The sequence below is a fragment of the Camelus ferus genome, chromosome 13 (assembly GCF_009834535.1).
Source record: "Camelus ferus isolate YT-003-E chromosome 13, BCGSAC_Cfer_1.0, whole genome shotgun sequence".
Lineage (NCBI taxonomy): Eukaryota > Metazoa > Chordata > Mammalia > Artiodactyla > Camelidae > Camelus > Camelus ferus.
The window spans coordinates 11697060-11724309 of record NC_045708.1 but is presented as its reverse complement, the minus strand read 5'-3'; the positions used below and the strand labels follow the sequence as shown (position 1 = coordinate 11724309).

The following is a 27250-nucleotide window of genomic DNA, read 5'->3' as shown; positions in this document are numbered from 1 at the left end:
CCTGCTGCCTGAGGAACCTGGGTCTCCTTCTTCTGCTCTCAGCACCTCCCTGATCTTTCATTCCCACACCCCAGACTCACTTCCCCCAGGCTCCTGCCACGGCACCCCACTGTGCGGCTTGTCCATCTGCATTGTCATTTCCTCTTTCCATGCCTGCTCCCCCCACCATACCAGGCGCTCCTGGAGGAAATGCTGCCTACTTCATCTTGGTGTCCCTGCACCCAGCATGGGGCACAGCACTTAGTAGGTATTCAATAAATGTTGGCTGGTGGAGAGATGGGTGAATGGATAAACAAAGGAATGAACCAGCACATTCAAAGATGAAGCCAGGTGAGCCAGACAGTGTGGAAGGCAGAAGACTAAGTCGGCCATGACAAAGACCACGGAAGGGAGAGGCCCATGTGTCCCAGAAGAGACACCAGCACTGACCCTGCCCCCAGCCCAGCCCTCAGCGACTCACCAAGGACATCCTTCCTGTGCAGAAAGGACACTTTGCGCATGACAGCAATCCTCGTCTTCTCCAGCCCGTCCTTGGTCCCGCTCTTGGCAGCCTTCATGAGCTGGGTCATCTGAGCAAAGGCAGAGGAGTTCATCAGAGAAGCAGAGGGAGGCCCTGGGATACCTGCCATCAAGGGCCACCAGCCCCATGTAGGCCTCCTGGCCAGAGCTGCAGACATGGGGATCCCGGAGCCCACTCTCTCCAAGGGAGGTGGCAGCAGAGGCCAAGAAAGACAGCAGGGCAGCACCACCCCAAGACCTCCTGGGAAGGGGTGAGAAGGGCCTCAAACCCCGGGGGGATCTCCCTGGGGGACCCTCTTTCCCGGCAAGGGGAGTTCCTGATTTTTTCCCTTTGGGACAAACTACTGGGTGGGTGTCAAATTAAGGACACGCTGCAACACCAGGGAAAGGGCTTGAGGCCTAGAGTCCGAGGCCTGGGTTCAAATCCCAGCCCCACCACCACCACTCCCCAGCAGCACGACTCTGGGCAAGACAACCTCCCTGAGCCTTGGTTTCCTCACTGAGCCCCGCCAGGTCTGCAAGGACGGAACAGACAGGGGCTGGGAAAGCATTATGGAATGCTGGACAATAAAATGCGCTGGACAAATGCCCGAGCTTAACGTCAAGGGTTAAGAGGAGGTGAGCACCCCAACCAATCTGCAGAACCCTTGCCCCTCAAATAGCTAGATTTCTCACTGAGCCACTGCCCAGGAAGGCGTGGGGAGGCAGAAGCCGCCACAGAGCAGGGGGCAGCTTCCCCTGGGCGGGGAGGACCTGGGGCCCCAGCACAGCAGGCGAAGCAGAACTCAGGGCACAGGCGGAGCCTGGTCCAGGGAGGGGCAGCGGGCACCCTGGGCCTGCAAACAGAGCTGCTGTCCCCTAACTCTCTGCTTTGTCCCTTCAGCCCCCAGCCCGGCCCTGGCAGCCTCCCTGACACACAGCCAGTGCTAGAAGTTTCCAGGAGGATGGAAACACTCCCTATCTGCACTGTCCAGTACGTGCCGCCAGCCACGCGTAACCACTAAGCACTCAAAAGCCAGCTGGGGCGACCGATGACCCAAAGTTCTGGTTATATTTAATTTCAACTAATTTAAATTTGAAGAGCCACATGGCTATCATAATGGACAGCACAGTTGTAGGAAAACCCTCTCCTCTGGAAGCTCTCTGCTGAAGGTGGGGAGCGTGCCTCTAGGGGTCCCTGGTCTCTGCACTCCCTATCACCTTCCTCCAAACACCCCTGGGTCCCCCGTGTAAGGGCCCCAGCAGTTCTCAAGGTCTGGGCAAGGGAGGTTGGCTGAACACCCAGTGGGCGCTGACGCTGGGGGACAGGGTGGTAGCTTTTCAGGAACAAAGTCGACTTTCTGGAAACAGCCAACAGCCAGCGGGGGCGGGAAAGGGAAGTCTCCGGCCCTTCCCTGCATCTAAATGGTACAATTCTAGAGCCATGATTCTTGGACTTGGACTTTCCGAGTGGGGAGGGTGGGGTGTCATAACCACCTGTGAATCAAATGAGAGGGACCAGAGAAACTGCCAGAGATGCTCTGGGAGGGCCACAGCCCCGAGACTGGACACCTCTGTCCTGAAGCCCAGTTCCTGTCCTGGTAGAAAGGTGTTGGGGGTGCTGTTCTAGGAACCCCTAAAGTGGCCTTTGGGGGAACCATCAGAAGTTCTTGTCCTGGCATTTTCCTGGGTGAAAAAGAGCAACAGATGAACACCCTGGAAGGGGTCCCTGAGTCAACCTGCCATCTCCACCATCTTCATGGCACAGAGCGGGGGCCGACTCCCAGGCCAGAGGCAGGGCAAACCCTCCACGTGTTCCCTGCTCCTCTCTGGGCCTCAGCTTCCCCAACCCCCAGTCACAGGCCTCTCAGAGGATGTGTGTATAAGGGCCTCCGCCTCCTCCAGAGAGGCCTCCGGTGCTGATGAAATGGGCGGGGCCACAGGACGGAGGGTGCACAGGCTCGGCTTGAGCCCCAGCTCTGCCGCTGACCCCTGGTGTGACCATCAGCCAGCTACTTCACTTGCCGGCCTCCCTAAGGCTAAATGACAGCCGCAGACAGCTGCCTGCGGGGGCCCTGGGGAGAAAACAGTCAGGCCCACTGTCCACTGAGCTCTTAGACTGTGCTGAGCGCAGCACTAAGCACCTTACAGGGCTGAGCTCACAGCCACCCCGGGATTGGGGCTGGTACTGTTCATGCCCCCATTTCACAGGCAAGGAAACCGAAGCTCAGAGAGGTCAAGACGCCTGCCCAGGATCACACAGCGAGGAAGTGGTGGGACTGGGATTCAAATCCAGGCCTGCAGGCCTCCAAAGCCCACATGTTGGTGCCGGTTAACAGAAGCTCATGCTGTCTGTCGTTGTGATGCACAAATCTGAGTCCCACTGAGGAAAAGGCACGGTGGTTTCTCCTACTGGCACCTTACCCTGGTCTCTCTGAACAGCTCAGAGCGGGAGGAAGTCCAATGTTACGAACACCCACATTTTTTCCAAGGGTAACCCAAACCCACCCGCCAGAGTTAGCAAATTTACAGATTCCTGGGCCTTGGCCCAGACCAGCAGAATCAGCCTCTCTGGGGGTAGAGCTCAGGAATCTGCATTTTTCAAAGCATCAGGTGATTCTGAGGGCCCTGAAGTTTGAAAGCCCACCCAGAAATTCTTATGGATGGTTAATGTGTCACTTAAGGGGGGCAGGGAAGAGAGGTGAGGATGTGGACAGGAGCAAGCCGGCTTGCAACATCAGTCTGTGCAACAGATACAAGACGTGGCCAGGTTCCAGGTCTCGGGGCAGCCCTGGGACTCAGCCCCACCCTCTGCGGCCCCAGAAGCAGCAGGAAAGGCCCCCCGGAGCCCCCAGACTTGGGAGGGACAGACAGACAATACCTTACAATCGTACTTGTGCTTCAGCTCCTGCATGTCTCTCCCCCCAACTCTTAAAGCCAAGATGTCTCTCTTAGTCCTGGCGTATCTCTCCTTTAGCCTAGTCAGGTCTGGAGAAAGCTGGAGCCCCCAAGCAGCCAGGCAGAAGGAGAGCAGGTGAGAGGAGCAGGCGGGGCAGGCAGGAGACAAAACACGGACAACAGAGGAAAAAGGAGACTCAGGTGAGGTGGCAGATGGGGCAGGGGAGCCTTGGGACCTGGGGATGGCTGGGCTGCTGCCTGGAATCAGTAGCGTCCAACCTCAACATGCCAGGCAGCTGGGGGCTGGGTCGCTGTAGCTGCGGGGGAGGCGGTGGGGGCGGGGACAGCCCAGGCCCCCTCCCAGGGAAGGGGGACAGTGCTTGGAGGACAAGAACTGTGTCTCAATCATCTCCCCATCCCGAGGGCTCAGCATGGGGCTCGTGACATAGGAGGTTCTTGGCAAGTTTGTGAGATGGATGGATGGCAGGTGGATGGATGGGTGGAATGAGTGGGCAAGGTAATAAATGCACAAGTGGGCAAATGCACAAACGGGTGAGTGGAGAGACGGGTGGTCGGACAGATGGACAGACAACAGACAGACAGATGGGTAGACGGACAGGTTCATGGATGGAGGGGTGGATGGGTGAGCAAATGGATAAATTTACTTGGATGACTGTATAGCTGGGCAAATGGGCAGAGGGATGAACAGACAGTGAGATGAATGAACAAAATCACGGATGGATTAGTGGCTGGACTGAAGCAGGGCTATGTCAGTACATATTGAACAAGCGGTTCTCCAGGGAAAAGGGTCCTGCTGTGGAGTATTTCCATGGTGCGAATACGCCCCCAACACCAGCCAATTTCACCAATCACTGAGGGTGAAGTTGGAAAGAGATGTGCACCACTGGTTCTTGGGTCCTTGTGAGCGAGGACGAGTCAGCTGGAGCACACCACTGGAGGAAGGATGGATGAAGAGAGGGAGGAACAGATGGAAGGAGGGAGGGCTGGGCGGGCATCTGGAGGGACGGGTAGGTGGCTGATTGGCTGACATACTATCTGGGAAGACAAATGGACAGTCGGACGGGACAGTTGGCAGAACAGACAGACATTCAAACGCATCAACTGTATGTGCGATCGTGCTATTTGGTAAAATACACAGAAGACCAGGACGGGGACTACTTGCAGGAAAGCAGACGAGCAGAGGGCAAAGCGTGAGCTCTGGAGGCAGGTGGGCCTGCGTTCAAATCACCACTCCCTGCTTACCAGCCACAAAAGTCTCTTTGCCTGAATTACAGCTTCCTCACTGCTAACGGGGCCATAATTACAGCTTCACAGTGTCACTGAGAAGATTAAATGGTCAGAGCAGGTAAGGCCCAGAGCTTCGCTGAGTGTTCCAAACAATAAAAGCTATCACTACACCATCTTTTAAGCGATGAGTGCTCGGTATTTGTTGAGTGAATGGACAGTTGGTTGGATGGATGGATGGATGGACGGATGGATGGATGGACAGATGGATGGACAAGGTATTTTCTTTCAAATTATATGAGATGCTGAGTTGCGGCTCTACCACTTACGGGCTGTGCGGCCCTCACCACATTATTTAACCTCTCTGAGCTTCTGTCACTGAGGCTCTCTGATCAACAAAAGGAGACTCTTAGAGCAAATCATACCAAGCACTCCAGGGTATTGGGGGAAAATAAATGAAACTGCTCTGTAAGCTGTAGCACACTGGGCAAGTGTTCACGGTTGTTATGCAAAGCAGCAGGTCAGGGAGCTGTTACTCAGACTCTCAAAAAAGCTGGAATTCTGTTTCATCTGTAATAAGACTGACACGACAAACTCATAAAGGCCCTGGGCTCTGCCTCTCTCAGGGTCAGAAGAACTGGGATCACAGGTCAACCATGGAATTGACCAGATCAGTGCAAACAAGCTGAGGTCATAGCTGGCCTTGCTGCCCAGGCCTCTGGCCAGCCGGGTCCGGTGACCTTAACTACGAAGAGATCACAATCGGATGGAAACGCTCGATGTAGCCCATCCCACAGCTGGGAAAAAACCTCCCACTGACTGTGGGCAGCAGCCAGCAGGCCCTTGTTAACCAGGACCAGGCTCCTGCTTACATCTGTCCCTCTACAGACACCTCAGTCCCTCTCTTTGGCAAAAATTTGCCCGTTGAGGGGTGGCCTGGCCAGACACCTGCAGGAGGGGCCCCACTGGTTCTCCTGCAGCTGCGCAGGGTGCCAGGCCCGCGGTCAGACGCTCAGCACGGGACACAGCACTTCCCCAGATCTCTGCTGCCCAGTGTCCCCGCAGACAACACAGCCCAGCAGTGGAGGCCCCGGCAACACGCAGCTGCTGCAGCATGAGGTGTGGGAGCAGATGCACCCTAAGCAGCTCAGGAGGGCAGGGCCCCGCAGGCAGGGCTGGGAGGGGTTTTCTGGGCCAAGGTGGGTGCCAGAGGAAAGGCCCTTCTACATTCCCTTCTCCCTGGGAGCCTGCTACTCGGGGAGCAGGTGGGCCTTGGCCCATGGCTGGAGAAAAAGCCCTCATGGTTAGAAATTCCAAGGACTCTGCCACATCGTTTATCTGCTGAGAGTCCCAAGCCCCCAGCTTGAGGATGTGAGGGATGTTAAGTCCACAGGCAGCCCCCAGAGACCCCACCCTGGGGGCTGGGCCAAGGTGAAGGCCAGCCTAGCATTTCTCAGAGTGTCCTGGGGACAGAGCGCTGTTAAAAAGCAGATTGCCAGGCCCCACCCAAACCCTGAACCTGGGAGTGAGGCCCTGGCATCTGTGATTTCCACCAACTACCCACGTGATCCTAACGCCCATGCAAGTCTAAGGACCACCACTGGAGAGCCCAATTCAGCATCCCCTGCATCCTGCCCAGAGAGGTAACAACGGTTCCCTCCCGGTCCCCAGCAAGAGGGCAGGGGCCGGGAAAGTGGTCATGGGGGATCAGGAGGGACAGCTAGAGACTGAGAACAAGGGGGACCCAGGCCTGGAGTCCCACCTGCTCGCACTCTCCAGAGTCTGGCTGAGATGCACAAGTCCTACCCTCCTATCAAGAGGCTACAGGGTACAGAGGGCGTGGGGGCTTCATAACCAGAGTCCCCTCTCTCCCCAAACTAGACCGCGTCTCCCCCTCCAAGGACAGAAGCAGGAATGAGTCTGTTCCCGGACTTTCACCTGGGCCCTTCCTCCAACTGGAGACACCTTTCCCATCTTCTCTGGGTCCTGCACCCCAACTCCCAGCCCACCTTTCTCGGAAGCCTTCCGTGATTAGACCCATCAAATCCCACCTGGGTCAGGCAGGCGGCCATCGGCACACAGGCTCAGGTTTACAGAAAGGCATCTTTTCCCACAGTTTTGACAAATTGTTCCATCTTCGGTATCTTCCTGGACTGTAAAGGTTCCCTGAGCCAGAACTGGGTCTTCCTGTTCCCAGGTACCCCAGCCCACACCCTAAGATACAGCCTGGACACACCGTAGGTGTCACAGATGCTTAGTTTTTTTGCCAGACATCCAGGTTGTTTTCCGTGGCCCCATCCATGGGGGCCCACCCCAAGGAGGCCTGCTCAGCCCCTGGGCTTCCCAAGGACGTGGGGAGCCCACCTTTATCTGGGGAAAGTCTGTCTGAAGACTCTAAGCTGTGGGTGCTGCTCTTGCCTGCACCCCACTCCCAGAGGGAATCCCCAGACTCGGAAAGGGGCAAGAGGCCCTTGTAATCCCAGCCCGGGCCTGGGGCCCCTGCCTGCTCCCTGCCTCACCTTCAGGCAGGACTCGCTGACAGGTTGAGCCCGTTTGCCTGTCTGTGTCTTTTAAGAGGAACCTGAGAGGGACCCAGTCACCTCTGGTCCCAAATCTAAGCATGGATACACTCTGCCTTCTGGGCTTCTCCAGAACAAATGGGATGAGGAAGGCTGACACAGAAAAGGGGGAACAAGACAATCCATCCTCCTCTCGGCTTCCGTGGCTCCCTCCACAAAATCAGCAGAATGAGCCCTGTTCCAGGCAGAAACACCAGAAGCAACTACTGCATGGATGGCACTTGGAAAGGCTTTGGAAAGAAGTCTACCGGGCAGCTCTGTCTTAGCCTGCTTGCTCAGCTCCCCAGGGCAGAGGGCTGTGTGGGTCTAGGACTGGTCTAAGAAGCATCCTGCAGGGCAAGGAGATAAAGTTGATTTGATCCCAGTGTCAACTCTAATGGTTGGTCGGGCTGCCCACACACTGTGCTGAGGAGGATTCCGAAGCCAGATCTGAGCCCGTGAGCATCGTCATCAGCTGCCGGGTCGGCCGCAGGCAGGCACTAACCACGCCCATCCCAGGTTGAGGGCTCTCCACGGCCAATCAGCGACACAGGTGGGTCATTTCCTGTCTCCAGACTACTTGGGCCACTTCTCTCTCTCTCACCGCACATTCGTGGGAGTCACTGACGTTTGGATACGCGTCTCAGGCCTGGCCCTCACCACCCCACTTGCGGGTGCCCTGGCTGGGGTAAGAGACGCCCCCGGCCCCCTCACCTTGGGCTGGAAGGACACTCGGTGCTTGGTGGGCTCCGCCTCCGGCTTGGCCTCCTCCCCCGAGTCCTCGCTGTAGCTCTCAAACTCGCTGGAGCTCCAGCCTAGGTCCTCGGCCTCCCGGGGCGCCCCGTCCCGGTGCACATCCTCATAGAGCAGGTTCTTCTCCGCCCCTGCCGGCCAAAAGACAGGGCAGGTGAGTGCAGGTCCTGAGGCCAAGTCTGCCAGACCCAGCTTCTGAACCCAGGCAGGCGGGGGTGAGGGGTGGGCGTGAAGTAGTGAATGAGGTCCTGGCCCTGGGCCTCCGGCTCCACTTCCTCCCATAAGAAGGAGGCAAGGACAACACGACATCCACCCCAGAGGGTGAGGAGGACATGGAAAATGCAGAAAAGCCCAAGAAATGGGCCAGGCACACAGGAAGCTCAGTAACTTCCTCCCACTATTGGCATCCCCCTTCTAGGATCTGAGTGCTCACTCTGAGCCTCTTCAGCATTTTTTCGTGGAAAAAAGAAGATCTACAACCAAATCCTGACTCAAGCCCTCAGGTCTGGCCTCAGCATCCTTGGGGGTAAAATGGAGCCCTCAGTGAGTTAGCTCCCTCACCCCAAATCTGAGTTCCCGTGAGGGTCCAGGATGGTCCAGTAGGGGGCGTGCCTGGCCCAGTGATCAGGCGCGTTCCCTGATTTTCCGCAGCCCCACAGGAAATGCCTTGGACTGAAAACAGAGAGTCCACTGGCCTGGAGGAACAAATGCCACCAGGGCCAGGCACTCTTGGGGTCCCAGTCAAGTCGGCTTTGAGACGCTGCCTTCAGACTGAGGTAGAAAAGCCACTCTCCCGGGGCCAGAACACAGGGGTCCCAGCCCAGCCCCAGCTCCACTGCCTCACCTTCACCCCCTGGGCTTCACTTCCTGGGCTGTGAAAATGCTTTTTGTCAACACACAAGAAATGTAGTACTGGGAAGGGTTAAGAAAAAAATCTGCTCAGAAACCTCTCTGCACAATGGGGATGGTGATACGCTGAAAGGTGGAGTAAATAAAATATACACACAGAAAGCTCTCAGCACAGAGCCTGACACGTGGTCAGGCTCTCAGCAAAGGGCAGCGGATCGTTACTCGTGGGGGCACTGGGTGGGCTCGGGTGTCACTGCGCTGATGACCCAAAGCCCCCACCTTCCCCCCCACCGGAAAGCTGGGGGGTAAGGGAGGTCTGGAGAGATTGTCGGCCAAAGAGCAAAACAGACCCACTGGGGCTTAGCTGGAGACTCAGGGCCCAGGATCAGGAGGGAGCACGGGGTTATTTTTAAGCAAAAAATAATAGTGACTAATATCTCCAGGGATGAGAGCAGCTGGTGACCAGGCTGTGACCTTTTTACAATGCTGCACTGATTGTCCTATCACTGCAGCGAAGGCCCAGTGACCTGGGAGCCAAGGGGCAGAGCCCCATTCTTGGGGCTGCCCCCGAGGAAGACTCGCGCGGCATCTCAATTGCCTACCTCCCCTTCCGTCAAGGGCCACCGGCCCCCCACCCACTTTCATCTACAGGCCACGTCTCACTAGATTCTCCCAGCAGCCCTGTGGGGTCAGCAGGGTGCAGGTTATCACCCCTCCCATAAGACAGATGAGGAAAGGGGCCCAGAGCAGACACACGGCTTGCCCACAGCCAGGCAGTGAGTGGGGAGGGGGCTCCATCCATTCACCACACTGCCTCCTGAGCCTGCGCCAACTCCTCAGCCTTCAGGGGCCTCACAACAGTCTGGTCCCGACCCCCTGCCTCCTGGGGCCTTGGGCTTCACTAGTGCTCAAGATCTTGGCCCCCTTTCTAAAGCACTTGCCACCACCCGCTCACTGCCCCACATCCATTACCCCACGGCATCCTCACAACAGCCCACAGAGGAAGCTGTTATTGCCCCATTTTACAGATACATCGACTAGAGCCAGAGAGATTAAGCCAAAGTTCTCTGGTGCCACCCTCCCCAAAGTCCTGTGAGGTCAGGATATTCTGACTTCATATGAAGAAGCCAAGGCCCAAAGTACAGAGCCCTGAGCCCCCAGGATTCTAACCCAGGGCTGTGAGTGCCCACTGGCCCGCAGGGCCTGCACCTCACTGACAACCTCCCCACAGAGCATCCACTGAGCCCATGGGCCACGCAGGTCAGTGCCGGGCCCTGGCAGGTGTAATGCTAACAACAACAGTGTTCCTCGTGTGGGGCACCTGCTGAGGGTCAGCCTCAATCCTCCCAGAGCCTGAGGATGGGGTTCTCAGGGCAGGGGTCCTGATCCTCAATCTACAGGCTCAGAGCCAACTCCCAGGCCACCCGCTGTTACCCATCTTAGGGTAAACCACAGGGCATGCCATATTCCCACACCCTGGGGACACGACGGTGCCCGGTGAAGACTGGGACCACGTTATTGGTAGTTTGATTTGATTCAGGTGGGAGAACAGCCCAAAGGCGTCAAATAATGGCCAGAGGCCACTCAGATCTCCCGGCTCCAGGACCTTCCTGCAGCCATCTTTTCCCATCTCTCCTGGAATCACATGAGCTACAAGCAGGAGTGGGCTCCAAGCTCATCAGAACTTGCTAAAGGGATTTGTGTATCACTGGCCCACCTGTCCCTGTTCCTGGGACAGGCGTCAGGAGTGTGTCTCTGGGGGTCCGAAGGCCTCACTGTGTTGTCTGTGTGTCTCTCCCGTTGGACTATATGCTGCCCAGGGATGGTTATAGCCACTCCATCGGCCTAGGAGATCCTCAAATGCAGGAGCTGTTTCCCCCACTACATGGGGAACCCCTGAAGGCAGACAGAACAATGTAATAGAAAAAGCAGAGTCAAGCAGTTGTCTCTTCAAATTCTAGCTGTGTGACCTGGGGCTGGTGGCTTAACCTCTCTGATGTGACCATCAACTGGAGCTATAAGCCCTGCCCTACCGGCCTCACAGGGTTGGCTGAAAAGGGGGAGTAAATGTGCTTCATTTGTCATAAAACACCACCCAAGTCCTTTTGGGGGTAGGGGACAGAGCACTGGACTTGGAGTCAGAGTGACCCAGGTTCAAATCCCAGCCCCACCTCTTCGGTTTCCTTGTGTGAAAATAAGAAAGTAATACCCTAAGTCAAAGTTTGGAAGCAGATTACATGAGACAAAACATGAAGAGAAGAACATGAAGATCATGTTCAAGTAAAGAGGGCTCTTACTGTGAATGTATATTAAACAGCCCCCTCCCTGGGGAGCCCTCCCTCCAACAAAGTGGGTATATGGGGCCTGCAGGTCCAGCAAGACTGGCCCTCCTCCTCCCTGTGTCCCCACTGTGGCCACAATCTCCCTGCCTTCCCAGCCCACCGTGGGCCTTTCCCCCCAGCAGGGTCCAGGCTTTCCCAGGCTTTCTCCGTTTCACCATTCAGCTTTCACAAGCTGTCAGCCCCACAGCCCTGGAAAGCCCGGGCTAGTAACCCATTTTCAGGAGGAATGGAGGCTTGGAGAGGTGAATGACTTGCCTGGGGACCACAGCCCAGGATCCCTCTGCTCCCGAAGCTCTAACGCTTCCCCAGCTCTAGCCTGGCCCCGCCCTCAGCCAGCTCCCAACTCTCCCGGGATCACCCGGTGGTTTTAAAGCCAGAAGGAGGGGCCCCAGACTGGGTGGGGCCAGAGAGGAAGTGGAAGAAGAAGACCCTCCCCAGGCCCCGCCCTCCCACCCCACCAGTCCCGGGAGAAGTGGGCCGCGTGGAAGAGGTTTTACCGGGTTGATGGGCGTCCAGGTTCTCGCAGGGGACGTCGTCGTAAATCACATCTTCTTCCAGGGCGGGGAAAGTAAACCGGTCGACTGGGAGAGAAGGGAGAGGAAAAGAGCACAAACGAGGCTGTGGCAGCCCCAGCAGGAGGCGGCTGCCAGACTGACAGCAGGACCGCACCAGCTGGCAGCTCCTCCGCCTGCATCCCCGCGGTTCAGCTGGGCCAGCATCCTGCAGCCCAGCCCCTAGGGAGCCCCTGCCTGCCACTGCTCTCCGAGGGCAGACCCGGCTTTCACTGCCTCTTCCCGCCCCCCAGCCCCTCCAAGGCGCCCTCTTAGTGACTGCAGCACACCCCACCCCCCTCCCTGCCACCCGCAGGCCTGCCCATCTGGCTGGTGGCACCTGCGGGGACATGAAGCAGACCCAGCACCTGTGCCCTGGGGCCTAGAAGCCTCTTCAGTCACTCAGGCCCCCAGGACTACTCTGAAGGGAGCCACCTCCCACCCAGTGGAGGGAGGGCAATGCAGCCCTGGTGAGTAGAAGAAACGGTACAGAGTGGGGGGAATGGATTAGAGAGTGGGGTTAAGGAGAGCCCCCAAAACTCAGCCAGCGGGGTCCTGATTGGTGGAAAATTCAGCAAATGAGCCCATCAACCCCTAACATTTTGCTGGGGAGCCACGAGCAGGGCAGAGAGCACACCCTGCCCACGTTAGCAGCCCCCGAGGTAGAAGATGTAACGAGGTCTCCCCACCACCACATGCTCTGAAATTGTGTGCCCAGTCTCTGCCCTCTTTGTGGGCGGGGGCCCCTGCTGAGCTAGGGTTTGGAAAACCAGTCCCCACCCCTGATGGAAGGCTGTCCTTGCCCCTCAGGCCCTCAGTGAAGATGGGACCAGTTGGACTCGGCAGACCCCACTGTCCTAACTGCAGGGCTTCCTGTGGCCCCAGGACCCCCGAGCCCTGTCGGAGCCACACACCCCCACCCAACTTCCCACATGGCTCTCAGACCTGCCCACCTCTCTCCAGCGCTGGCCATCAGCCTCCTTCTTGTGGACAGCCTCCAGCCCACCCACAGAGTCACCCCCATCCCACACTGAGGGGACTGAGGGGACTGAGGGGACTGAAAAGCAAACATGGCCACATGGCTCTCTCGTGGCCTCTCATGATTCCCTGTCACCTTTGAGATATCACGGTCTCTGAGGCCCCACCTCACCCCGCTCACCCCTCAGACCCACCCCCCACCACACTGAGGCTCAATGCCTCCCAGGCGCCAGGCATCCCCTTGTCCTCGGGCCCTGGCACAGGCCGCCCCCTGTCCCCTGCTCCTTCGCTGTGCCTTCGGGATTCATGGGTTCTCCCAATTCCCACCTCCCCATCCCAGTACCAGCCCTCTGCAAGGTGACTGCCCACCTATGTGTCTGCTTCGGCTCCCAGAGGGACCTTGTCTTGGTCACCAGGGTGCACCCACTGCCCAGATCACCCTGGCCTGCTGCAGGAGCTTCAGAAGGATTTGGGGACCAGATGAACAGCTGAATGTGCGATCCACCCCCACCCCTGGACCTGGGCTCTCATCAGGCAGCAGAGGAGGCAACGCTCAAGTGTGGGCAGTGGCCGGTCACCTAAGAGCTGCCACCCATCAAGGACAACCCCTCAGCTCGTGTGAGCCCACTTGGCTCTCTTGGCCTGGAAAAGGGGAGGCGATCCTGACACTGGCCTCCTAGGGTTGGGGGGGGAACTTACTGCGACGGGAGCTCTTCCGCTTCCAGCCGGAGCGCCGGACCCCAGAGAAAGCTGCGTCCACTGCCTCCCCATTGCTCACCACAGCTGGCCCCCTGTGGGCCGAGAAACAGGGCCAGTGAGCCCAGAGGACAGACAACTGTTCCTTGAAGCCTCAGGCAGCCCTCACCAGATGACAGGGCCAGTCACCCCCAAGGCTGTGAGTCAGAAGGGCTGGGGTGGCCACGGCTGGGTTGCCTTGAACAAGCCCCTTTCCCTCTCAGTCTCCTCACCTTTAGAAGGAATTGTAAGGCCCACCTGCTGCTTTACAAAAACATAAAGGTCATACGTATTCACAGTCTTGAGTGATAAGGATCAAGTGTTCTCTAAGCAAGAGTAACCTGTCCTTCATCCTCCAGGGCTGACTCAGTGGGAATCTCCATGTCCCCATTCTCCACACACGAAATGGAGGCCAGGGCTGGGGGGCCCTGCCTCTGAGACACAAGGACCTGGAAGCTCACAAGATCATGCACAAAAGGCTGAGCTTAGTCCCCACAAATGCTTGAGGACAGGCTGCACTCAGAAACGAGCTTCCTGGGAGCAGAGGAGCAAAGGGAAAGCAGTGGAAACAGAGCAGACACCACCTTCACTGAGTGATCAAGTGAGCGTCCCCAGTGATGTTCTGCAGATATCATGTCCCCTGAGAAAGATGCCTCACCTTGGTGGGATTCTTAACCCAAACCCATGACTCTGGGCTAATCACGAGAAAAACACCAAACAAACCCAGATTAGGGGAGGGGAAGGCATTCTATAAAATACCTACCCATTACTCCTTAACACTCTCCAGATCATGAAAAAAATGGGAAAAACGAGAGACTGACAGACCGGAGCAGACAAAATGACAACTGAGTGCCACATGGGCCCTGGATCGGATCCCAGGACAGAATAGGGACATAAGTAGAAAAACTGGTGAAATCCAGGTAAAGGCAGGAGTTCAGAGAATGGGGATGTACTAACACTAGTTTCTCCATTTTGACAAAAGTCCTGTAGTCGTGTGAGACGTTAACAGTGGGGAAAACAGGGTGGTGAGGGGGTATACGGAACTCTATGTGCTACCTTTACAATCTAAAACTAGCCTAAGGTCAAAGTTTCTGTTTGGGTTTTTTTTAAGCCCATGCTCAAAAAAAAAAAAAAGCCACATCTGCCAATCCAGAGAGTAGAGGACTTCAACTGTCCAAGGCAGCAGCTACTGTTGCCAAGAATTGACTTGAACTTGCCAGCACCCGAGCCCTTAGTGGGACGGGGTAGGGGAGGAGGAGGGGGAGGAGCCAGAGGGAGAAGGAGGGGGAGCGACGAGGGGGCGAGGAGGGAGGAGAGGCAGGTGTGGAACACCTCCGTTGAGCGAGCTCTTGGCCTCACCTTCCCAGTAACACATCCTTGCTCCGCAGGTGGCAGACAGAGGAACCTGCCCAAGATCACACGGCCCATGAGTGGCAGAGCCAGATTGTGAAACCAGCTTACTGGGCCTGCAAGCTGGGCTCTTCTGACTGTGTTTCAGGTGACAGAGCACGGACGACTGTAACAACGGAAATGGCCATGCTATCGGGTGAGCCCACGTGTGGCTACTGAGCACTTGGAGGGTGGCTAGTGGAACTTGTGTGACTAGAAACTTAATTCTTCATTTTATTTCATTTTAGGTAATGTAACTGAGCCACTGCCCAGGTAGGGCCCTGGCTTCCCGGGCAGGGCCATGGGGGTCACGCAGCAGAGCGAAGTCCCCTTCAAGCCCACCCCCACTGCCCCCTGGCTGAGGCAAGGCAGAGAGAGCCGGAGCCCCAGGGGAGGGAAGAGGCCAGTGCCTGTGGGTGCACAGGTCTTCCCAGGCTTGGCTGGAAACCACCACCCCCCTGCCCTGCACTGGGCTGATGTCTACTCTGAGCCCGGCGCTATGCTGAATGCTTGAGGAAAGTGTGTGTCTTATTATGACCATTTTACAGATGAGGAAAGTGAGGTCCAGAACAGGCAAGTGCCTTGCCCCAAATCACCTGGCCAGCAAGCAGCAGAGCTGCAATTTGCCTACAAAGCCTGGCTCTTGACGCCAGCTCTGCCGCCCCCAGGGTGCAGCAGGCGCTCCCCAGGCAGACGAGACGGGGAAGACCCCCCGACCCCAGGCAACGGAGGAAGAGGGCATAGCAAGAAATAAGCTGGGGGTGCCTCCTCCCTCCCCGGCCCTTCTGGCTGCCTGCCGAGGCCACTGACCCATCCTGCGCCCACCTAGGGGCAGCCTCTCCCAGCTGCTGCTTTCCTGGAAAGTCTGATTCTCCCTGTGAGCAAACACGCCTTCTGGGGCCTCCCCAAAGGTTTCAGATAATAAAAGAGCCATAAATAGCAGTAAGAGGCCAATTATCTCACCCTTATCTGAGCTTCCCGCACTTTCAATGCCTCTCAGCTTACACAGGTGAGAAAGGCCAGCCACTGAGATGGCACCAGTCTTACAAGGTGGAGCCACTGCCGTCTGCACACAAAGGAAAGAGCCCCTGGGGAGGACCAGAGAGCAAAGAACTGGGTGGAAAAGAGGGGGCAGAAATGACAGAAGGGCTCTCCCAGGCCCCCGACGACAGTGTACACCTGTTGGACTTAGGTCAAGTCCACTGGGAGGCCGCCACAGAGCTAAAAGCAACTTCTGCGCCCACCTCCTCTCTCTCCAGGGACGAGAGGGGAGTGGGTGCCCTGTGACAGCAAGGACCAGCTCAGCTCTTCCCTGATCTCTCATTCCGTCAACCCTGGCACACAGTGGACACTCAGTGATGATGGATGCCCCTCCCCGGTCTATTTTAAAGACAAGAAGCCCCACTCCAGACAACGGCAGTGCCCCCATCCTTGCTGCTGATGGGCCCAGCTGCTCAGCAGATTCCACAAGGTCCCTTCCCAGAGGGTACACAGCGTGCACAGTCAGGGAGAGGACCCCTCAAATCAGAACGGTCTGAGGATCCCAGGCTGGCTGTGCACACACACATGCACTGGGCATTCCTGGCGCCTTTTCCAGGACAAGGTATGAAAAATATGAAAGAGCAAAGAATTCCACCTTTGGGAATTGAAACAACCAGAGTAACACGAGCCTTATAAGGCCTTGAGTAAAACCCAATCTGCAGCACACAGAGGGGGCTGTGACAGCAGAGCCCGCCCAGGACAGCCTGACTCAGAGCGTCACCCGCCTCCAGGAACCCCCCACCAGCACCACTTCCCCTGTCCCCAAATCTAAGAGATCCAGAAGAAGGGCAAAAACATCAAGCCCAGTTTAAGCCTGCTGCCAGATTTCTTTTCAGCCCTGGCCACTTTCTAGTTCGTACGGCACATTAAAGCCAGAAGGACCCTGAAGAGCATCTGGTCGGAGGACCCAAAGCAGCAGGCGCTGCAGTTACCTGGGAAGCTCCTCAGAGACACAGGCCCAGGGCTGCTGCGCCAGCTACTCTGGACTCTGCCCCGTGGGTTGGGAGGAGACCAGATACCGGTGTTTTGAGAGCTCCTTGCTGGCTCTGATGTGCAGCCAGAGTTGAGAACCGGGGATCACGAGCTTAAGGTGGGAAGAGACAGACACTCCAGAGCCAACAGACCTGGGATAAGACTGCAGCTCTGCCACTTGGCTGCAGACACAGTGGTTTAACGTCCTCTAGCTGCTGTGGAACAGGGTGAATAATTGCTTCTACTTCCTGCTGTGAGGATTAATTGAGATAATACAGGGAGCGCACTTGGCGCTTCTCTACGCCTCAGTTTCCACATCTGTGAAATGGGCAACAATTCCTCCCTCTTAGGGTTCTGGGAAGGAGTAAACAAAGAAGGCTGGTAAAATACTTAGCACACGAGGGTCTGGCACACAAAAAATCCCCCTGGTGCCCTGCTCCCCTCCACCCTCCGCCCCCTCCACCCCTCCTCCAGTTACAGGGTCGCTATGTGCATTCACCTCTTCCCGCTGCAGCCCGGCCACCCCTCACATACAGAAGGGTTCTGGGCCCCGGCCTGTTTGTCCTGTGCCATCCCCCACGTGGTCACAAGTCCAACTACTGAATGAGGGGAGTGCTGAGGAGCCCCCAGGGAAGTCTGAGGAGCCCCTGAGGGGCCCCTGACCAGGTCTCTCTATCACCATCCTCAGGAGGAGTGAGCATCAAGCCCCCAGGGGAAGATCTGAACACGTGAGCTGGCCCCACAGCTGCAGATGCTGACCCAGACCCCGCCTTGGCCTTGGCCTTCTGCTCCTTGGTGCACACGCCTTGCTCCCTGAGATCTTAAGGGTCCCAGGTTTGTCGGTCAAACCCTGGACGGGCACTGTACCCCCAGCAATAAGACTGATGGGGTGTTGCTGAATATAGGTTCCCATGGGAAAATGCCCATCACATGTAATTAAGTCAAAAGGTGACCCGTGAAACAGCATGTGAATAAAACCACAGTTCTATAAAAAAGTATATATATAACATATGTATACTTGTATATCTGCAAAGCAAAGAAGTTAGACAGGAACATACAATGGGAAAATTAAAGGCGGCTTTTAGCCTATCATTTCCTGTACTTTCCAAATTTTCTACAATAAACATGCATGACTATTTACAAAAAAAAAAAAAAAAAGGAAAACACATCCCCAGAATCACTGGGCAATGGATTGGCCAGCATGGGGTCCCGCCTTACACAGACACACACCCTTTGGGGACAGTGAGCAGCTCGCTGACAGAGCATCCGGTCCTCCCATCTCATTTAGTCTCCGCTTTACAGAGATGAAAGGGCAGGTTAGGCAGATCAGACAAGGAACGGGTCTTGGGTCATGAAGTTGATGTGGAGGGCGGGTGGCATGGGATCCAAATCAGATCTAAGTGGGAGGCAGGAGGGCAGAGGTCAGAACACTGGGTCTGGAAGCCGGCTGGGTTCAACCTTGGCTCTGCCTCATCTCGGCTCTGTGAACTAAGGCTGACAATGTGGCCTCTCTGTGCCTATAAAATGAGGATTATGGTGGCACCCACCTGAGAGTGTCATGAGGATTAATGAGACGCGGTGGGTGAGGCCCTTAGAACAGGGCCTGGAGAATAATAAGTGCAGAATACGTGCAGGCCATTATTATCTGGCTACAGAGCCCATACACACACCCAGGCACAAAATGTCAGCCCCCGAGGGCAGGGACTGTCCCCCTCGGATCACCGCAGTACCTGGCACTCAGCAAAGATGTGCAGGACAGAAGGATGAAGGACAGAGATGCAGGGCAGGGGGACTCCCAGCCAGTCAGCAGAACGCTGGCCTGGGTGGGCCGGGGGCTGACGAGAAAGCACAAACAGAGCCCCTACCTTCCAGCTTTGAGCCCAGGCACCCCCACCTGCCAGCCCAGCCCCCGCAGACCAGCGACTGCACCTCTCTGGGTCTGTACAACAGGCCCCATAATAATTCCCTCCTTCCAGGGCTGCTGTGTCAGTCTCCCACTGCCGCTGGGACAAATTACCCCAAACTTCAAACAACACAAACGTATTATCTTAGAGCTGCAGAGGTCAGAAGTCCAAACTGGGTAGCACTAGGATGAAAGCAAGGTGTTGGCAGGGCTGAGCTCTGTTTGGGGGCTCCTGGGGAGAATCTGTTTCCTTGTCTTGTTCCAGCTTCTGGAAGCAGCCTTGGCTTGTGGCCCCTCCTCCATCTTCAAAACCAGCCGCAGCATCTTTCAATCCCTGACTCTGGCTCACCCAGCCTCCCTCTTACAAGACCCTTGTGATTCCACTGAGCTCACCCAAATAATCCAGGATAACCTCCCCGTCTCAAGACCCTTACCTTAATCGCATCTGCAAAGTCCCTTTGTGGTATAAGGTAACACGTTCACAGGTTCTGGGGATTAGGACACAGAAATCTTTGAGGGGGGGTCTTTAATCTGCCCACCACAGTTGTGCAAATCAAAATGAGATGTGTGTAGAAAGGGCTACATAAACTGCAAAGTCCATGCAGTTTAAAGAACTATTAGTAACCTTCTTTGTGCCAGGCACTGGGATGAAAGATGTGTAAGGCAGCGTCCTGTCACTGCGGGGATCCAGGGACAGACTTCACACCCTCCCGAAAGGGGACTCGGTGTGGTGAATGTGAACCAGGGAATCTTTTACAGGCCAGGGACAGTGTGGCCTTCATCCTGGGTACTCAAAGGGCCTGTGATCCCAAGGCCATGGCTCCGAGGTGGTAACCCCCTGTAACCAGGGATGGAAAAAAGGAAAGCCAAAAACAAAAATACAGCTTTTCCAATGTCGGGACTGGCAAGGGGCCAGAAGGAGGTCTTTAATGGTAAAAAGGGGCCTGGTCCCCCTGACCCTTCCATGAGGGACTCCACTGAGGGAAGCCGGCCTCTCCCAGGCCCAAGGCCCATGCAGACCCTGCAGGTCAGGACACAGAAGGATATGAATGTTCTGGATTTGAGGAAACAGCAGGTTAGGGACAAGCTTGGGATGCCAGACAATTCCAGACTGAGTCTGCAACCTTGCAGGACGGCTCCATTTCTTCCCGGGGTCAGAGGATACTCTAGTCTTGCCGAGCTGCCCCTCCCAAGAGGCTCCGTGCTCCCCACACCTCACGCCTTAGAAGCCACAGGCCATGGCCAGGCTGCAGGCAGGCCTTTCCCTTCTGTTCAAATGCGGCTTCCCCGAGCCTGACCTGATCCTCTCTCTCCCTGAAGTGTCCAGGGAGGATGGGTCTCCTTGGCCCTTCCAGGAATCCAGCTGCCCACCTGCTTTCCTCTCGGTCCAGGCCCAGGCAAGAGATGCTGGCCAGTGGGCAACACAGTCCATCTTGTGTGGAGAAGCCCAGAAAGGGGCAGGACAGGTACCTCCGGAGATCCACAGAGAGTCCCTGAAGCCGGGCCAGGAGCCAAAGGCCTGACCCAAAAGGAAATGCCAAGGCCGCAGGGGGCCCAGTGGGGATGGGCAGAAAAACAAACAAGTCCAGAGGGCCCGGTGCCCTCGGAGGCGAGAGGTACGGCCTGAGTCCGGGAAAACACAGGGAGCCGGCAACCTACACGTTCTTGTTTCCCAGCGAGCACAGGGCGCACAGGGTAGCCGTGAGTGCACAGGCTTCAAGGTCCGCCAGAGAAGGACAACCCTGACAGCTCCAACCGATGGATGGCTGCAGAGTCAAATGGGTCGAGCTCCAGCCCTGCCATTTACCAGCTCTGCAAAATCTCGGGCAAACTACTTCCACTCTTTCAGCCTCAGTTTCTCATCTACAAAATGGGCAGCATCAGTAGCCCCACCTCTTAGGGCTGCGTGGTACAGAGGAGACAAGATCATGTGCAGGAAGCACTAGCACCGCGTGTGGCTCAGGAAATGGCAGCCGGCCCCATCGGCATCACCGAATCAGCCACTCAACCCCCCACTGGCCTCTGTCCTGGCCCCTGTCGGCTGCCCGAATCAGATCCCGGGTTCAGAGATTCCATTTCCATATTGTGTGTTTTCTCATCATTTTCATGGCGACACTGAAAGTCGCCTTTCAGACACCACTCGTCCTTCTGTCCATCAAGACCCATCGTTTGTTCAACGGGAAGACTTCAGCACTCACCCTGTGCCTGCTGAGTCGTGAGAACACAGCAGGGAACAAAATACCCCCCCTCCCTCACCAAAAAAAATCCCTGCCCCCATGGAGCCATCCTGCAGGTGGGGAGACACACTTCCACACCGCTCTACCATCACGAGACCTCTGTCCGGGGAGGGGGGGAGGGGGCTGCTTTCACTCTGCCCCATTTCAAGGGAAGGGGCCTCCCCCAGAATCACACACAGGCAGTGCCGAGGCCACTCTGCTTGGCTCCCCAGGTGGGGTCTGTGGAACATTCCAGAGACAGCTTGGAAACTATTCTCCCAAGAGCTGAGAGGCAAAGTTAGATCTCATAGCAGGCAAAGCTCTTACCCCAGTAAACATTCACAGAAGGGAATCATTCAAATGGAGCAGGCCACATGCCCCAGCGAGAGCAAAAGTCTGAGGTCCTGAGCTTGGACCCAGAGTCCCCAGAGCATTCCTGGAGGGCAGCATAACGGCCAAACACTCGGCCTCCGGTCGGGGAGGCCCTGCTTCTAGTCTGGTGAATGAATGTGTACTACCTATATGGAACCCTGGCCACCTACCCTCCCTGAGCCTTGACTTCCCCACCTGTGTCCTGGGTAATGACAGTGTCTTCCTCCTAATGATGGGAGACCTAAATGGGACTGGGCATTTAGCTTGGTGCCTGGTATGCAGTACACACAGTCGTTATTATTACTATTATTATTATTATTACTATTATTATTATTACTACTACTACTACTACTATTATTATTATTATTATTATTATCTGTTGTTGTTGTTGTTGTTGTTACCTGATAATATGTCCTGTTGAGGAAAGAGAAAGCGGCAGCAGCTGGCTGAGCACCTGGAGGTTCTCTCGCCCAGCAGCAGGACGGACGAGATCTCACTCCTTGGGTTCGTTCAGCAGGGGGGCCTGACCCGAAATCACCCCATGGGCCTCGGCACAACACAGCAATGCCAGCAACTCTGTTTACCCCACAGCAGCCTGGCCGCCTCCTCTGGGCAACCCCACCTACACAGGCCTCAAAGCCAGAGATGGACCCAGTGCCCCCATCAAGGTCACCTGGGACACACATCAGCCTCAGTGTCCTCATAGCCACCGGCCGGGCCCCAGTACAGATGCAGAGAGGTGGGGCAGCTGGTCAGAGAAAGCTGGATCCAATCCAGAACTGCCTGACTACCCAGGTACAGAGCCCAACCAGCTCCCTCTCCCACCAAATCTAAACCAGAATGACAACAGCAAATACACTTGGAATGGCCAGCGTGTGCCAGCCAGACTCAGCACCAGGTAAATGCTAACTTATGTGCAGCTCGCAGATCCCTGCAAGGAAGCAGATTTATTAGCTCTACTTTACTGATTAAGAAAGTGAGGCTCAGAATAGGCAGCAACCTGCCCGATGACACACAGCTAGTACATAACAGGCAAGACCTGAAACCAGCTCTCTGTGACTCAGAGCCCGAGCTCCTGGGCCCTCAAAGACCCGGTCTCCAGCCCTCACTTTACCCAAGACGCTCCTGCCTGGGCCGCTCACCAGCTGGGAAGTGGGGACAAGGACTGGCCCTGCCTCTTTCCCGCCCCCAGCTGGAGACGAGAGCCCTGATGAGAGTGAGGTCACTTGGAGGCTGCAGCTCTGCCCGAGTCTGGGCAATGATTCCAACTGTGCCTCAGGGGCCTCAAGTCAGGCAGCTCCTGTCTCTCTGGAGGCCAGGTAGACAGCCAGGCAAAGCCCAAGGCCACTTCAAGCCTGCAGGGGACAGCGGAGGAAATGCAGTGAGAAGAGGTGAAATGTCCTCCACTTGGAGATTTGTTTTTTCAAAAGCAACATGTGCTTAGTGACTACCTTCGGGAAGTTAAAAAAAAGAAAAAGAAAGAAAGAAAGAAAATCAAGAAGGAAAGGAGAGGGAAAGTGATCTGGACTGATTCTTCTCCCACAGGACTCCAGAGTGGAAATTCACCAACTGGAGAAGGAGCTGGAACTTAAGTAAACGGAGAGCTGGAGGGGAGAGAACAAAGCTGGGAGTAATGCGGAGACGCTGGACAAGGAGTCAGGAGGCCGCCAGCATCTCAGTTTCTCCATCTGTAACATTAAGGGGCTGGAATGGAGGTCTCTTGGGACCCCTGCTATGCTCATGTTCTGCAACGGGCCCACGTCACAGCAACGCCCCTCTAAGCGAACTCAGAAGCTGATGCTTATTTGCACCTGTTGGCGGTGAGACGCGGGCCTGGCAGCCAGGCCCCGCCTAGGAGTCAGAGGCGCTGGGCCCGCCATCTTCAGCCCCACCACAGTGGAAACCAAACCGACCGGGTGGTGGGAGCAGAAGCAAACATGATGTGGGTGTTTAGTGCTTCCCTCGACCAGCCTCACTTACTCCTCATAACGGTTAGAGGTAGATATTATTTCCCTCTTACAGATGAGGAAACTGGGGCTCGGGGAGCTTCACAAGCAGCTCAGATCCACACTGGCCCACACTGAGCTATCCTGACAGGGTCCAGCACCAGCTCGGGGCCACTGTGACAAAGCCTCAGTGTGGCACCAGCCAGACACACGATCTGGCTACAGTCACCAGGTCCCCAGGATACACAGAGAGAAGGCAGGCAGAGACGGCACAGGCTCCTGCACCCCTCACCCTGAGGTCAGGGAATGAGGTTCTCCAGGAGGGTGGCCCAAGAGATCCGAGAGCCAGACTCCTGGTAGGGGTGCACTTGCTCGATGCCCACCCACATTGTTTCCCACGCCTGACCCTGCTCAGTGGCTTCCCGGTGTGGACAGCACTCCCCTCTCTCCATCAGTGAATTTATGCTCATTTGCTCAGCCAAGGCCCACCCTACAGGGACGTAATCCCTGGGAGATCACAACCATCTCGGGACTCCCCAGCCCAGGTGCAGAACCGCTGATTCATTTCAGGTCCCTAATCAGGTGGAGAGCCTGGCCCGAACTGCTGGCCTTAATTATGGAGGCAGGCCCAGCAGAAGCCCTCCTGGGGCCCACCCTCTCCAGCAGGCAGGTAAGTACCAATCAGGACTCCTGATTTGAGTCCAGAACGGCCTTGGCTCCAGGGACCCAGGGCCACCATCTGCATCTCTCAGACCTCCAGCTGCCTGAGAATTCGCCACCGGATGCAGCTCACTCCAGGAAAGCCAAGGGAGGCTCACACACCCCTCCCCCGACCTGTGCAGGCAGGATTTTAATTCAGGACCCAGGCACCCAGGCCATAAGTCCCAGAGCCTAGACCCACCATTAAGGCTTCCCTTAGGAGAGGACTCCCTAAACACCCAGGTCCCCAAAGCCAGGCAGTGAGCTGCAATGAGCAAAGCTCTGAAAGGCGTCAGCTGTCATGGTCCCCAACCCCCAAATGCGTCATCCCATTTGCCGGAGACCCCAGAGGGAACAGATCTAAAGGTAACTGCCTTGGTTAGATGTCTGCTAGGTCTTACCCAAGAGTTCTTCAGTTGTCTAGGCAGGAAGCAGTGGCCCATCTTACAGATGAGAAAGCCAAAGCCTAGAAGACTGGGACTTACACGAGGACCCACGGCCAGGGCCCAGCCCAGAGTCCAACGCAGGCAGTCACCCCAACATTCAGACTTTCAGCCATTCGGCTGCCCTGCCTCAGACAGGCTCCCAGTGGAGTAGGGCAGAGTCCCCAACAACAGTCACAGAAGGGGAAAAGGAATGGTACTGGCAAAACAAACGGCGATGGCACTGCGTGGTGGAACCCCAGAGAGCTGTTTAATTCCCAGCCACAACCCCATGGAGTGGGGACTTTATTGTTTCCATTTTGCATATGAACAGACTGACTTTGGAGAGTTTATGTGACTCCTTCAAGCCGCACAGCTGGCAAGGGACAGAGCCAGGATCTGGAGCCAGGCCTGCTTTCTATTTCATAGGCTTGTGGGAAAAATAAAGGGAAAATCAACACGTTTCAGGGACTGACCTCTTCCTTCTGGCCCAGGGATCCTGAAATGTGTTCCTCCTCAGCCAAAGACCTGTCCTGAGCCCTCCTGGCCGCAGCACTACCCTTTCCCACACCTCCTGCCCAGTCTCTCCTCTTTTTCCAGCCGCCAAAGCAAAGGAATGAGGCTCACTTACTGCGTCTGGGGCGGTGCGGCCGCTGGATCTGGGTCTGCGGGAGAAGAGCAGAGGCAGCGCCTGTCAGGCCAGCGGCTGGCCTGAAGGACTCAGCCTGTCCCCACCCCCTTTCCCAGCCTCCCTGGGGGAACCAGAGACAGGGCCTGGCCAGCCTGGTGCCTGCTGCGTTCCTGCCTCCTTCTCCCCTATCATTAAACTCCCTTACCTGTCCTACCTGCCCTGCCCCCGCCCCCACCCCCCACGGCCCACATCCCAGCTCCGACAAGAACCAGTTGGCCAGCTTGCTCTAGGCCTGTCCCCCCACCCCCAGCTCTTCAAGGAGCCCCTTGTCCCCAGCCCTACAGGAAGTTCCTGCTAGTCCAGTCCCCAATCCCTCCCAATGACAGAATCAAAGAGCCCAGAAGCTGTGATTTAACACCGGCCTTATCAGGGCCCTCCTGCCCCCAGGGCAGACTGAAGGGGGAGCCTCTGAGAAGCTGCTGCTCTGGCTAGTGTGATTCCCTGGGAGAAGCTGCAGGGGGAGGGGGAGCTTCAGAGACACAAGCCCTGAGCAGCCACTGTCGCTGAAGCACAAGTGAGGGCCAGCCACGCCAATTTATGACATGCCAAAGTGCACCAGATGCTGCAGGAATGCTAGGAATCTCCAGTTCCCAAGGGGAGCAAAGGAATGCGGCTTCTTCTCAATGGCCTCTCTTCCCATCCTGCTTTCTGGGGACAGCAGAGGAGCCATGAGACATCACTGGGAGCCCAGAGCCTCCACGCAGCCCTAAGCTCCCTAGAGGCCCGGAGGCCCGGAAATGGGAAAACTCAGGCTCCCAGAACACCTTACCAGTGGCTGGGGCGGAGTCCAAGTGGATCAGTGGGGTGTCTGCCTCCTCTGGAGGAGCGCCTGGGACACCCAGGCCAGCACTGGTGTCCTCGTCATCGTCACTGTCGTCAAACTCAAAGGTCTCTCCGGGGTCATCCTCCGCCTCGGGGGAGGGGCTTGGGCCTCCAGGAAGCAGCCGATCTCCTGGAAGGGAGGAGGAGTTAGCCGGCAGCAGGGTCTCAGAGTTTGGTCAAGAGAGGTGGCTGGGAAGTGGGCAGCAGCTAAGCTTCTGAGTGAGGGCGCGAGGGCAGGTCCCAAAGACAAGATTAAACCCACACCCAGGCCAGGAGGCCCTCCTGGGCCCCCTGTGTGCCCAGGGAGTAGGTTGCGGCTCTCAGCAGGTAGGCAGTAGACGGAGGGCAGGGAGCAATCTTCCAAGTGAGCATGTCTGCATCTGCACTTGAATGTAAGAGTGTTCCGTCTTCTTGTTTTCTATTTTCCTATTTTATAAGCATGGGATTTTCTTTTAACGCATCTGCACACGTGCATGTGGGGCACACACCTTCGTGTGTATTTCCACGTGTTCATTTCTGTCTGTACATTACGGGCTCGGTCTGTATGCTGTGCTTTATCTGGTATAGGGGCCCCACACTCCCAGCATGGAGGTCTGCCCACCCTCCCTCACTGCTCCCCTCTCCTGGGAGATCCCCTTCATGGCCAGATCTGCCTTGACCTCCCTCAAGCCTCGACTGGAGCAGAGGCCCCCTGCCCGCATCTCTTCTCTGTCTTAGCCTCTGGTTTTCTTCATCTGTTCCTGCACAATGTGTAACAGCCTGGGGTATGTGGATAAGGAATGTCACCTGCCATATCAGTAAACAAAGGATGTTGCAGCCATCAGGTCATCAGCCACTGCAGCCCCGCCCCATCCCCCCACCCCTGCAACATGCACCCTGAGGGGACTCAGGATGGGAAAGAACAGGCTACTGGCCCCAGATAGCTGAGGTGCGTATCAAAGGAATGATTTCAATGAGTCCAGACTCTTGTATCTTCCCATACACAGAAAAGCACCAAACTCATTAACTTGAGGTGTCCGTTTTCTTTAATTACCAGTAATCTTTTGATGTTCTGACTACGTGGATTTTGTTGCAAAAACTCCTTTATATCCCGGCTCCTCTCTGACCTCTTCAGAGCGGTCCCTCAGAGCTATCTGAGAGGCTGTCTCCTGGACTTAAGTCCTCAGTAAGTCTGTTAGATAAAACAGAATTCTCAATTTTCAGGTTGTGCCTTTTTTTTTTTCCAGTTGACATGTAGAACTCAGAAACTTTCATTAAACAAGTGAAGAAATGGATTCTCTATGCTAAAAGGCGTAACAGGCCCTCCGCTTCCAACCCATTTCACCAAGCTGCAGTCCCCCAGCCTCCTTCCCTAGGAGGCTTCTTTCCTA

At 56.2% G+C, this 27250-nt stretch overlaps 1 protein-coding gene across 1 annotated transcript in view; it reads right to left on the bottom strand.

Annotated features, from left to right (window-relative positions):
* The window catches only part of ARHGEF10L (Rho guanine nucleotide exchange factor 10 like), a 134280-nt gene that overhangs the window by 68529 nt on the left and 38501 nt on the right, over positions 1–27250 (bottom strand). The window contains 6 exon segments of the mRNA XM_032495298.1: positions 461–569; positions 7914–8083; positions 11641–11724; positions 13372–13463; positions 24999–25032; positions 25828–26010. Coding sequence (XP_032351189.1) covers positions 461–569; positions 7914–8083; positions 11641–11724; positions 13372–13463; positions 24999–25032; positions 25828–26010 — 672 coding nt within the window.